Source organism: Neoarius graeffei, chromosome 7 (assembly GCF_027579695.1).
Source record: "Neoarius graeffei isolate fNeoGra1 chromosome 7, fNeoGra1.pri, whole genome shotgun sequence".
Taxonomy (NCBI): Eukaryota; Metazoa; Chordata; class Actinopteri; order Siluriformes; family Ariidae; genus Neoarius; species Neoarius graeffei.
Window position 1 is genome coordinate 48,897,132 of NC_083575.1, and position 14,389 is coordinate 48,911,520.

Here is a 14,389-nt window from a genome sequence, read left to right on the forward strand (position 1 = left end):
GTTCATTTACTGGTACTATGCTTTAATGGTGTCGTGTTGGGATGGGAACAAAACATTAAAGTCAAAACAATAATTTATCCCCTGGTGACCGAGTAACGTTAATGATAATCTTTAGCCATGGCTCCAATGGGAATTGGAACCATTGGATTAATGTGTTGTGAGCGGTCGTGATGTTGCTGGTGGTGACATAAATGATGATGTGACAGAACTGCTGACACCTACATAAGCCGAATACTCAAACTGCCTCACTGTAAAAGTTGCTAAGGCCACACCAATTTAATTAGTTGGTTCTCTGATTTTTTCAGGAAAAATATGAAGCGAGCGGGCGAAATAAAAATAAAATTAAAAAAATGCTCTGATGGTAAAATTAGCGATGGGAATAGACCAAACAATACAGGCAAACCATTAAACAGAATTTCAACACACCTGTCAAAGATTTTACGCTTCTGTTCGCTGAATATCCTAACAATCACAAACACAGGCTTTGCAGGAGTCCCCTCCACAGGCATGTTTCTTCCACAAGTCTTTATCGAAAGTAAAAGGGGCGATTTGATTGGTTTTCAACGTCACGTGACCTTTTCTGTTGGCGGGAGTTTGATTTCGATTTTTTTTTTCATTTTGCATTTTCTTCAAGCGATGATTCCGAGAACCAACTAATTGAATTGGTGTGGCCTAACTGGCTAATATCTCAGCTTGGACTTTTCACAACAATATGGACTTGAAGGCTCATGAATTATACATCATATCCGGTCTTGCATATTGTACACGTCTTGTAGATGTTTGCATTCTGTAGCATCCAGGTGGGAATACATGGCATCCGTTAATTTACCAATATGGCAGACTGAGTGGGAATGAAAATTCGTCATCTATCCCATGTTGTTTTCACCTGATACATTAATGGATTTCGTATGTGAAAGGGGTTTTACTGATCAGGACCTTGTAAGGGTTCCCACAAAGGGACAATTGTAGAAACCTTAATGTTTTTTTTTCCCCCCTAAAAGTGTAGGTCTTCCTGCTGCATAATAAAGCTCAAAAATATGAGGCAGTAAATGGCTAAGCAGATGAAAGGAGAGAAAACGTGAGGACTTCATATGTGTGATAAAACAGCAGGACACATTTAGACCTTTTAACCACCATTACAATACCACAGTTCTCTTCTACTTCTTTGACTCAGGCCAGAGATGAATCATGCATTGACAATGAAGCTGTATATTACAACCCCGGTTCCAAAAAAGTTGGGACAAAGTACAAATTGTAAATAAAAACGGAATGTAATAATTTACAAATCTCAAAAACTGATATTGTATTCACAATAGAAAGACAACATATCAAATGTCGAAAGTGAGACATTTTGAAATTTCATGCCAAATATTGGCTCATTTGAAATTTCATGACAGCAACACATCTCAAAAAAGTTGGGACAGGGGCAATAAGAGGCTGGAAAAGTTAAAGGTACAAAAAAGGAACAGCTGGAGGACCAAATTGCAACTCATTAGGTCAATTGGCAATAGGTCATTAACATGACTGAGTATAAAAAGAGCATCTTGGAGTGGCAGCGGCTCTCAGAAGTAAAGATGGGAAGAGGATCACCAATCCCCCTAATTCTGCGCAGACAAATAGTGGAGCAATATCAGAAAGGAGTTCGACAGTGTAAAATTGCAAAGAGTTTGAACATATCATCATCTACAGTGCATAATATCATCAAAAGATTCAGAGAATCTGGAAGAATCTCTGTGCGTAAGGGTCAAGGCCGGAAAACCATACTGGGTGCCCGTGATCTTCGGGCCCTTAGACGGCACTGCATCACATACAGGCATGCTTCTGTATTGGAAATCACAAAATGGGCTCAGGAATATTTCCAGAGAACATTATCTGTGAACACAATTCACCGTGCCATCCGCCGTTGCCAGCTAAAACTCTATAGTTCAAAGAAGAAGCCGTATCTAAACACGATCCAGGAGCGCAGATGTCTTCTCTGAGCCAAGGCTCATTTAAAATGGACTGTGGCAAAGTGGAAAACTGTTCTGTGGTCAGACGAATCAAAATTTGAAGTTCTTTATGGAAATCAGGGACACCGTGTCATTCGTACTAAAGAGGAGAAGGACGACCCAAGTTGTTATCAGCGCTCAGTTCAGAAGCCTGCATCTCTGATGGTATGGGGTTGCATTAGTGCGTGTGGCATGGGCAGCTTACACATCTGGAAAGACACCATCAATGCTGAAAGGTATATCCAGGTTCTAGAGCAACATATGCTCCCATCCAGACGACGTCTCTTTCAGGGAAGACCTTGCATTTTCCAACATGACAATGCCAAACCACATACTGCATCAATTACAGCATCATGGCTGCGTAGAAGAAGGGTCCGGGTACTGAACTGGCCAGCCTGCAGTCCAGATCTTTCACCCATAGAAAACATTTGGCGCATCATAAAACGGAAGATACGACAAAAAAGACCTAAGACAGTTGAGCAACTAGAATCCTCCATTAGACAAGAATGGGTTAACATTCCTATCCCTAAACTTGAGCAACTTGTCTCCTCAGTCCCCAGACGTTTACAGACTGTTGTAAAGAGAAAAGGGGATGTCTCACAGTGGTAAACATGGCCTTGTCCCAACTTTTTTGAGACGTGTTGTTGTCATGAAATTTAAAATCACCTAATTTTTCTCTTTAAATGATACATTTTCTCAGTGTAAACATCTGATATGTCATCTATGTTCTATTCTGAATAAAATATGGAATTTTGAAACTTCCACATCATTGCATTCCGTTTTTATTTACAATTTGTACTTTGTCCCAACTTTTTTGGAATCGGGGTTGTATTTTCCAGTGTTTAAGCATCACCTGTAGCCCTTTTTACACAGATATTCCATAATATTGGCGTAAAGAAGACACCAGTATTTCCACTTTAGTGATTTACACTGAACTAATAAAGCCGACATGAAGCCGCGCCAGTGGGTGTTTTTACATTGCGAGCCAGTGTGACATGTCACAATGGAGCATTGACATCTAGAGTGGTGTATCTACAGTTGTGGTCAGAAGTTTACATACAATGACAATAATGTCATCTTGGATATGAATGCCATGGCAATATTGGGGTTTCAGTAGTTTCTTTGAACTGTTCTTTTTCTGTGGCAGAATGTACAGTGTACATCTTTAATTAAAAAACCACTAGAATTTGGTGCACAAATTTTTATTTTCTCTGGGTTTTCTGAAATCAACACGGGTCAAAATTATACATATAGGGTCACAAAAAATATCTTGCCAAGGCCGAGGTCTCTTAACTTCCTGTTAGTGATCATGATTGACTACAGCTGGTAGCTTCTCTGTGCCTTCACAAAAGGGTTTGTTTACAGCACTCATTGGATTGACCAATACACAGTATAATGGGAAAGTCCAAGGAGCTTAGTGCAGATCTGAGAAAGAGGATCGCAGATATACACAACTCAGGAATGTCTCTTGGAGCCATTTCTAAACAACTGCAAATTCCAAGATCAATTCAAACAATTGTATCCAAGTTATTGTGAGGTGTAGACACTTTGCCAAGCCACTTTGCTTCAAGAAAACCCAAACTGTCACCCTCAGCTGAAAAGAAATTGGTTCAGATGATCAGGAACAACCTGGGAACCACCATGGCACAGCCCTGCCATGAACTGGAAACTGATGGATCACTGTTTACAATTCAGTGAGTTTTATATCACCGTGGACTAATGCCGCTTTTCCACTACAAACGCGGCTGAGTCGGGCTGAGCGGGGCTGTTGGAGTTGCATTTCGACTACAACCGCGCTGAACCGTGCTGGCTGGAAGTGGGTGGACACATTGGCTGGAGTTAGCGAAAGTGGGTGGACGTCACGTGATGTCGTTAAGCGGCGCAAACAGTGACATCAGTGATCTTTTAAGCGGTAGTCTCACAACCCGAATAGTAAACAATAAACATGGAGGACATGGAGTCGTTAGTGTTGCTGGTCTTGGTGCTGTGGCTTGTTGTCACCGACAACGCAGACAGACACTGGCAAGAGCGTATAGATGAGGCGAGGCGCATAAGGCTTCAGAAATTCTCGTAATTCGTAATTATTCTTCTTCCGGGTTTGCGGTGTTTACAGATCCCAGCGCGCTCGCGGGGTGTGTGTGGGCATGTGAGGACACTCCTCCTCACCAATCAGTGCACAGGGGAGTGTCTGCTCACGCCCCCAGCCTCACTCGGCTCGCTTTGGCTCGCTTCAGCCCCACTCCAAAACGGTGCGAGTTTTAGGGGCTAAGCAGGGCTGAAGCGAGCTGAGTCGTGCTGGTTTTTGGTAGTCGAAACGCGAGCCGTGTCGGGCTGAAGTGAGCTGAAGCGAGCTGAAGTGAGCTGAAAAAGGGTAGTGGAAAAGGGCCATAAGAGGCTGCTATCCAAGAAATAACCCCCTGCTTCAAAATTGACACCTTCAAGCTTACGTAAAGTTTGCAACTGACCACACGGACAAAGAAAAAGCCTTCTGGAGGATAGCTATATGGTCAGATGAGACAAAGATTGAGTTGTTTGTCCACAATGACCACCAGGTACAGAGGGACACTGTACCAGCTGATGGTGGTGGTAGGATCATCATGCTCTGGGGCTGTTTTGCTGCCAGTGGAACTGGTTCATTGCACAAAGTGGATGTAATAATGAAGAAGGAGGACTACCTCAGAATTCTTCAGCATAAACCATCAGAAACTTGAACACAACTTGGGACTTGGGAGTCACAACAGGACAGTGAACCCAAACACGCATCAGAGCTGGTTGTGGAGGATAAAGCAGGCTAACATTAAGCTTAAAACAAGCCCTGACTTCAACCCTATTGAAAATATATGGACCGTGCTTATAAGTCAAGTCCATGCCAAGAAAAACAACAACAACAACAACAACAAAAAATAATAAAAATTGAACTCTACCAATTCTATCATGAAGAGTTGTGAAATATCCAACCAGAATTCTGCCAGAAGCTTGTTCATGGTAAACAAAAAAATGCTAGGTCAAGGTGAATCTAGCGAAGAGACATTTTACCCAAATATTAGGTGTACTGTGTGTAAATTTTTTCAGAAATTTTTCAGATTTCAGAAAACTCAAAGAAACTTGTGCAGCGAATTCTAGCTTTTTTAAAAGATGTATGCTGCACATTCTGCCACAGAAAAAGAACAGTTCAGAGAAATTACTGAAAGCCCAAATATTGCCATGACATTCATATCCAAGATGACATTCATGTCACTGTATGTAAACTTCTGACCACAACTGTATGCCTTGAATATATGAATACTCCGAGCATACTGGCGTTACTTTAAAAACAATGGCCGGTGAACCGAGTATTTAGGTGCTTTTGTTAGCCGTGCACATTTATACACTTATACCACTCTTCAATCACAAGCAAAGTTGCTGAGCATCATATGCAACATGTAATCACTTCCATTAAATAATTCATGTTTAAGGAAAGTAGCAGCCTCAATAACACATTTGTGTCCTTTAGCTCAGCCAGCTTTTTTGGGGGAAAAAGTGTCACAGAAAACTGTGCAAATAAATGGGGAGAGAGAGAGAGAGACAGAGAGAGACTCACAGTGGAGGTAACGAAGAAGAGAGAAGTGGAGAGACTCATGCAAGCAATTTGTTTGTGGATCAGAAATATGTTGAGGAGAAAGTGATGAGAAGTACAAAAGCCATTTGAGGTAGAAAGGTATGCGGACCTTAGATGCCATGGATGGAGATGTTTGAATCCACGCTGGTCTTTGAAAGAAGAATGTCAATGTCAAAAATGTCACACCCTATTTCGCTGTTCTGGCTGTTCCTGAGACACAGAAGTTCACCTTGAACAGGCTGTGTGAAAGGGGCTTGTGTGTCACACTGTGTGAGCACAGTACTTGGGCCCTGTTTAATTTTCACTTTTATGTTTATATTTCATCTGGAATGTCTGGGACATTCAGGAAGCATGACTAAGAATGAAATATGCATGACTAAGAATGAAATATCTATCTATCTATCTATCTATCTATCTATCTATCTATCGATCGATCGATCGATCGATCGACACATCACACCTTGTTATTTTGACTCTGGTGAGCAGTGGTGTGAGAGAATGGGATACCTTGATGAGGAGAGGAGAGGAAAGGACTACTGAGAGGACTAAAATTAGTTGTGGTTAAGGACAGCTGCATCCATGCTTTTAGAGATTGAAGGTCGAGCTCCTCCTCTAAGCCCTGGCAGTGATTAATGATATAACAACAGCCAGAGACATAATAAAAGGGCAGCCTTAAGGCACTGGAAGAGCTCAAACACGCATGCAGAAATTTAAACTTTATACTTTATACTTTATAGGTTTTAAGTAAAACAACTCAAAAGTAACGACTCAACACATCATAAATACATCGGCATTTAAAACAAGATAATGTTTGAACTGTCACTTGTGCAAATGATAATGTTTATATCTTTCCATGGAGTAACAAAAATTATTCAGGTCTTTTAAAGATTGTCAGAATTCACTGAATCAACAGTCAAGGCTTTAGCTTGATTTAGGAAAGTGTGCAGTTTATGTTAAGTCAGTGATTCACCACCACCAACAGCAACAACAACAATAAACCATGCACATATTATTAAAAGCACAAGCAGGCAAGATCACATTCTGCATAATAATTAAACTACAGTTACTATGCTGAAAATAAGGAATAAAACACTTCATAATGTAATGTTATGTGAGAATAATCAACATCAGGATGGCGATACTACCGTGAAGGGAATTATTATTGAAATTTAACCTCTGCATTTAACCCATCTGAAGCAGTGAACACACACAACTCAGCAACGAGCACACACACATACCAAGAGCAGTGGGTAGCTATTGTACAGTGCCTGGGGAACAGTTGGGGGTTAGGTGCCTTGCTCAAGGGCACTTCAGCCCAACCTCAGGCCAAGGCTGCCCCATGTTAACCTAACCGCATGTCTTTGGACTGTGGGGGAAACCGGAGCACCCAAAGGAAACCCACGCAGACACTGGGAGAACATGCAAACTCCACACAGAAAGGCCCCTGTCGGCCACTGGGCTCGAACCCAGAACCATCTTACTGTGAGGTGACAGTGCTAACCACAACACCACCATGCCACCCTGAAAAATTATTAGTTTATAAATTATTATTTATTTTATTATATATTATTATTTTATTTTCATGTAACAGCACATCCTGAAGTGTTTTATTCCTCTTCTTCCACGGTAATTTGCAGACAATTGCAATTTTTAATTCATTAACGAAGCACATCATACTTTTTAACAATTAAGTTACATTTAGCCATGAAGTAATCATTAAGTTACATGGGGGAAGCCATGGCCTAATGGTTAGCGAAGCAGCTTTGGGATCAAAAGGTCACTGGTTTGATTCCCTGGACCAGCAGGAATGGCTGAAGTGCCCTTGAGTAAGGCACCAAACCCCAACTGCTCCCCAGGCTGCTCTGGGTATGTTGTATGTCGCTCTGGATAAGAGTGTCTGCTAAATGCCAATAATGTAATGTAATTTAATGTTATGGAGCATATGTGAGACATGGTAGTTCCTGTTATCACTTTAACAGCTGTAAACAGTCGCTCCCTCCCCAGGCTCTCTTGTCATGTTACTGAGAAACCGAGAAGTCCTTTTTCCTCAAGACTCTCTCGTGTGGTGGAAAATGTACTGCCCCTCAAGACTCCTAACATAAATGTTTAATAAATGCCTCCTTACAGAAAACTTCACCATGATTATACATCAAAGATTAATTTGTTAAATATTAGGACATTTCCTTAATCTATTTATTATTAGTCTTATTATTAACTTATTACTATTAGATTATTACTATTACAGATATTACAGAGATTTCTATGTTATAATAGAAAATGAATCAAGATTCAGGAATTATATATATAAAAAACACAAAAGAAGTAAGGAAGCAGACTTGTTACTGGATATGCATATGGCTAATTTTGTAACAAGTCATATGCTCAAAATCACAAGCAGTCGTGAGGTCTTTCAGTGTCAGGAGTGATTAACTGGCAATCAGTGGCAATGTAACAAGTGCAGTGTTTGTTTTTAGACGTGGTTGGAAACAATCAATCACTTCTCTTGAGTAGTGGATGGTTTCAGCTCTTAGCTTGTCAGCTTCATGCTGATCTACTGCTATGGCACATGAGTGATAATACTGAGCAGGGAGGTGAGGTCCTGCACCAACATTTACACAAGTAAGTTAGCATAACATACTTACAGTTGTGATTCCAAATCTACAACTTCAAGAAATTGGCCATTTCCTGCTGAAAGCGAGCGCTTTGATGAGTTTAAATATATAATTGTCTCATTCTTTACAGGTCAGCTAACATGGGTATGGCCTTTAGCTGTGTGTGAGGCAGGACTAGTTCAGCTTAGCTTTTAAAGGAGAACTGAAGGCAAATTTTTTTATCATCAAAATTCTATTTATCTCATTTTATTAAATATAGGAATGCATTTTTGATAGCTATTTTGTCACTGCTAGAGCAAGTTATGAGTGTGCTATGCTATGCAATATATCAGTCCATATGTCAAAGCAATGGCCGTAAACGACATTCGTTGAGACCTGTGCGAGACATCGTAGGATGGAAGTAAAACGTACAGCGGAAATCAAAGTGGCCAGCATCTGCCAACGTTGTCAAAAGACACGCGTGCCCTTTTTCGAATGCTGATGTAATCAAGCTGGAAGTTTTGTTTGTTTTGATAGCAATCAGGAAAGTTCGAAAAAGTAGGCAGTACTCGTCATTTAAACTCGTTTTTGTGCAATATTTCGTTTGGAAAACAGTTTTCAAAATGGCGACACTGACACCTGGCTGATACTTCACATTTTGAAGTCTCGCACAAGTATCGTGAAGATCGCGTGGATAAGCGACGCCTGCCCTGGACCAAACGAGCTACATTCAACATGGCTAAAAACCGAATAGGCCGATACGTATAATATTTAATTGCAATTAGTTGCCAATACGAGTCACGATATAAGGTCACTAAAACCGAAAACGTAATTGAATAACATGTTAATTAAGAAATAAAGCAAGTTTAAAAATGACTTCAGTTCTCCTTTAAGCGTCACCGCTCACAACCATTAAAGTCTGCACATATCCAAAGAAAATGGTATCCTGTTCAAAGCAGACGTGAGCCTACATTCATGTACATCATTACGAAACCTTTCTTAATTTAAATAACACATTTCAAGGACGCCCTTTGGGTGTTGTATTTACTTAGACCCCAAAATGCCCCAAAATTTGTTCAAAAGCAATTTTTAAAACGTGTTGTCAAGTATCCAAGGGTTTTGTCAGTAAGTGGTTTAATACAAAGATGAGTGTGCAAGAAAAGTGACACAAATGCTAAATACTAAATTGTGGATTCTGATCATCTAAAATCCCGTACCATGGTGCATTTAGAGAGAGCTTATCCAAGCCTTTTTCCTCATTAAAGGATCGACCAAGGAAATCTTATCATTACACATCACATCATATTCCAGCAGCTGCAGTAAAGGCTTGTGTGGTTTAGATTTCTTGAAGAAAAATTGATCCCACCATTCTGTGCTTTAAAAAACAGGTAGATTTATTTCAATCTGATGTATTTCACTGGAAGCGAATGTCTGGATGTTTAAGGTCTGACTATTACCACTGAGCATGGTGGTACTGTAACCCCTCAGCCCCTGTGGGGAACCTAATCATTCCCCCAGAAGCACTGTAGCTGTAATGAGAGCCACATGTGCACTGCTACCGTGTAGCAAAAATGAGGGGCTCTTTTCCGGTAGCTGACCTTTGACCTTGCCAGAAACATCTCTTGGCCAGTCTGAGACGTGCCCAGAAGCCATCGGTGGCCTTTTTCCATTCAGCATCTGGTTTTAAGCCTCAAAGCAGACTATATACACTCCTGCACACTTACACAAATGCTTCACCCTTACCACACACACACACACACACACACACTGTTCCCAAATGATCTCATCTCCCTCTCGCACTGTTTCAGTCGTGTTTGTACACAGAGCTATTTGTACACCATGGTGCCGAGAATAGTTCTGACCTCTTTTAAGCATTTTGTTACACACACACTTTCCTCTTACATCACTGTTCTTTCTCAAACTCTTTTTTCAGAGCTTGTGTACACTCATCATGATCTGTCATGATACCTATGACAGACCTAAAACTTTATAATATCAGAACATATTTCGTAGCCTGTAGGCTGAATAGAAATATGTTTTACTAGATTTATATAAGGCCTCCTATTTTCATGATCATGTTGCAAATTCAAAAAATAAGAGGCATAAGAAATTTGCATAATATGTTCTTCATATTATCATGACCACTGGTACAGGTGGTAATTTGGCAAAGATCAGTGCAACTGTGAAAAAATAGGGTCTATTATGTTAATTATTTCATGTTTTAGGCATAATCATGTCAATCAATTAACATTCCTGAACTGATTTTTTTTTATTTTAATTATTTTTTACAGAAACAATAAGCCAGTTTTGAATCTGTATTTAATTAAAAGTTAATTGTACCTAAGTAGACTCTTTCAGAAGTAGAAATTTTAGAAGTGAGAGAAATACAGAACTAGAAATTAGAGAAATGTAGTAAAAAAGGTTCTTCAAGGGTTCTTCTGATAGTTAAGGGTTCTTAGCTTCCTAAAAGATCCTACTTTTATGTTTCCTTTCTCATAGGGAAATGTTGTAGACTGTAGAACCTGTAAGAGAATGTAAAATATCCTTTTAAGGATACCTCCAAAGGGATAACCAAAGTACCTTGAGGGGCTTCTAAATTTAAACCGAATCTACAGCCATTTTAAATTAAAGTGAGGTGGTTGAGCAGTTGTTTTAAGCCCAAATCAAAACTGTTCTGGAATTTTGTTTGTACGAAGAGTAATTTTAGACCAGAGTCAGTTTAAACCTGCTTCTGCTTCTGGGGATTTTGAATGTCAAAGCCTGTATCAGAGAGTTCCAATCTCCATACTGTGCATGTAAACAACAACTGAGTGCAAACAAGAAAAAAAAAATTTGCTTATTAACCAAATTAGCAATATGCTTTCTTAGGGAAGCATCAACATGATAAAACTTCTCTGCAGTTTATAAATACTCTTTAAATGACTTATAGCCTCTTCAAGATATAAAAGGCATGTTTAATGTGAATTACTGAGTCAATTCTACAGTTTATGCCTAAATTCAACCTGTTCTTTCTGAATGGATTATGGGCAGATCAAAGAGCCGATCCAAAAGACGGTAGAAAGGATGTTTTTGTCTCCCTAACAGTTTCCTCTCTGGCTGAGTCTTGATAAATGACTTCCCTTTCTCAATAGCAGGCCAAGAATAAAACACAAACATACTCTCAGGGTTGAATGATCTATGACCACCACTTCCCATGACGGCTTTCGATCATGAAAAGAATATTTCCATTTGAGTGATATAACAGCTATCAGGTTTTGGCTGTAATGAGGTATAATCTCTTAAACCCACATTTTAGAAGAGAAATAAACATGGTAATCTGGATATTTTTCTTTTATCTTTCTTTTGTTCCAATGAAATAACTTTGGGTAATTGGCTTTCTGGTAGGACAGGAATTAATATAAAATTCAGGGTAATTTAAAAAATAAAAAACCTCAGCCTGCATGACCACACAATCTGTGATTTTTTTTAATTTTTTATTTTTGCATGTGTGTATCTGAAATCTATTTAGACTTGTATACTTTCATATTGATATAAAAACCCATAGTAAAACCACAGTGTTTTGTCTCTGATTTGGTTTCCAGTTTTACTGTTAGGAGTAGAAATGGTGCATGTCGACTTAAAGTACTGTGTTATGTAAAAAGATTTCAGATGCCAATTTTACAGCTTTGGAGTGTTTGCATGTTTTCACTGTTTGTGGAGTGCTCTTGCATTGCATTAGCTTACTTGGGCCTTGCTACGATTAAATCAGAATATAATTTTAAGTCTCTTTCTAATTTCAAATCTCCTGTAATATGAAACTGACTGATAAACTTTTATTTAATTATGGTTTGGGTGGGTGTTGGGATGTTTGATTGATGACAGGTTCTTTCTTTATTTTTGTACCCATCTCTCTCACCCTTTTTCAGGGTCCTCCTGGACGAGCTGGCTTTCCGGTAATTGTCTCAGAACTGTCCTGTTTTCTGTCTGTCTTTGTCCTTGTCTAGGGCTTTTCCAGTCTCTAGCATATTTTATTGAAAAGCTGTTCAATATAGGATAAATTATGAGTTTTAGATTCTAAATTACAAATATACAGTACATCAAAGTTCAGCTTTTCCAATAAGATATGCAATGAGACTGTTTTCAACAGCAAGGTTAAATTTAGTGAAAATACACTTGCTGTCTTTGGGATGAGTTCTTTTAAAGTATTTAATTTCAGGTAGTTGATGTATTTAACATATGTAAAGTCGGTAAATCCAGGCAGTCCAGCATTAACATTGGTGAAGTCTGCTTTGCACGTTTGTTCGCATCTTCACAGCCCCTCTGCGCTCAGCCTTAACGTCCACTTTAGAGTTTCTGTTGAAATACTAGTATTACTAACAAAGACCTAAAACACACCTGGTCTTCATTAAAGCATGTTTTAGGGAGGCTACCTAAAGCTCTGAGCTGTCAATTATAACGACAGAAAACCACTCTTACTCAAGACACCTCAGCTTGTGAAACCCAATCATAAAGATCTCCCAAAAAGTGGGTGAAATGGAAGAAACAGCACATTCATTCAGACATTTGACAAGTTTGGACAAAGTTGGATAGGACTCCTGCAGATATTTTAGATGGATTGCACTGTCTGGAAATTTGTTTTCTATAGTATATATGGGTAGAGGTATGAATAAATATCTTTCCATTAATTCACTAAAGTGTGCATTTGCTCAGAGTGATGGCTTTGTCGTGATTACTTGATTTAACCTTGGATCATGCCGAGTTGTTTGGATTGAAATTGCTGGACCTGTTTCGAAGTAAATATAAATAAAGATTGCTCTTTTATTTACTATATAATCCATCCTACTGAATATGATAAGGATGACTGAATACGTAGATAGTGAGATAAGCTTGTCAGTTTAAAGAACCATTTTATTCTTTATCAGCTATTTAATAAATTCTGTCATTTGCAAGGTTCTGTTAAGTCCATTATAAGTTGTAGTAATGAAGCAATCCACTTTGGTGTTTATTGCCTTAATTAAGAACAGTATTAGAGTAGAATAGTATAATCATTGTTTAACAGTGTATCTAATTATTTAAATATAAATTCTCACATCGATGAGTTTGATTTATACTTCCTATTAAATACTCTATATTATATCGCATGTTATTTATCAACATTGCTACAGCTTTGGATAGTTCAAGAACTCAGGCTACAAAAAATCTTTAGAGATTGATTCTCAGATCTTTTCTTGTAATAGTCAGAATGCTGATTCAGTTGCTGCAGTTATATGACACAGATTTAGCTTGAATAGACTGGGATATGGAGCAGCACAATGAAAATCAAATAGTGTTTCTTGGAATCAGCACCTTGGACAGATCCATCTGAACTCTGTAAACATTCCTTCAAGGACTTTTACTAATTTTCTCAAGATAAAAACAGGAGATCAAATTAGATAGGTGAATAAATTGCACTATTTATGAGTAGCTGTTTTGTGGAACTGTAAATAACTAGCAACTGATATGAAAGCATTATATCAGATACCAACAGACTGAACAGAAGCCCACTGGGCATAATACCCAGGCTTGTAACAAAACCTACACTTTTGATCAACATAATTTGATCAGATAGGGCTAGATTCCCCCATCCTCCACCCTGCCTGGGCTCTTGACAGCTTCCCCAGTTCCCCCATCTGTGATGACTGATTGTAGGCTTGAAAAGTGGAACACTAGGCAGAGTAGATTCAGTGTTTTAACCAAAACATTGATAGCATTGCTGATCTGTGGTTTTAGAGCCTCTTGGCCTGCACCCTTTTATCATCACTCATTAAAATAAGATACCAGAAGGATAGCACACTGGGTGAAAAGCTGGAGTCCTTGTGATCTCTCTGTCCAAATTAGCAGCAGACATCGACAGCTTTAGATAAACTTTATTGAGGGAATTTAGCAAAGGTATTGGTTATGTTGAAGTTCTGTATTAGTTGTAGTGTTTTTGTAGCCATTAGATCTCTATAATATATACCTTGTCAGCCACTTGAGGGAATATTCTTAATGTATTGCATTTGCATACATATAGATAGGTAAGGGCAGCATGGTGGTGTAGTGGTTAGCACTGTCGCCTCAAAGCAAGAAGGTCCTGGATTCGAGTCCAGTGGCCGACGGGGGCCTTTCTGTGTGGAATTTGCATGTTCTCCCAGTGTCTGTGTGGGTTTCCTCCAGGTGCTCCGGTTTCCCCCACAGTCCAAAGACATGCAGGT

The 14,389-nt window shown here is 39.1% G+C and overlaps 1 protein-coding gene across 1 annotated transcript in view; it reads left to right on the plus strand.

Moving 5' to 3' along the window:
* Window positions 1-14,389, plus strand: part of col13a1 (collagen, type XIII, alpha 1) — a 144,601-nt gene that overhangs the window by 68,951 nt on the left and 61,261 nt on the right. Inside the window, exon 4 of the mRNA XM_060924958.1 lies at window positions 12,083-12,109. Within this exon, the coding sequence (XP_060780941.1) occupies window positions 12,083-12,109 (27 nt within the window). The remainder of the gene's footprint in view (window positions 1-12,082; window positions 12,110-14,389) is intronic.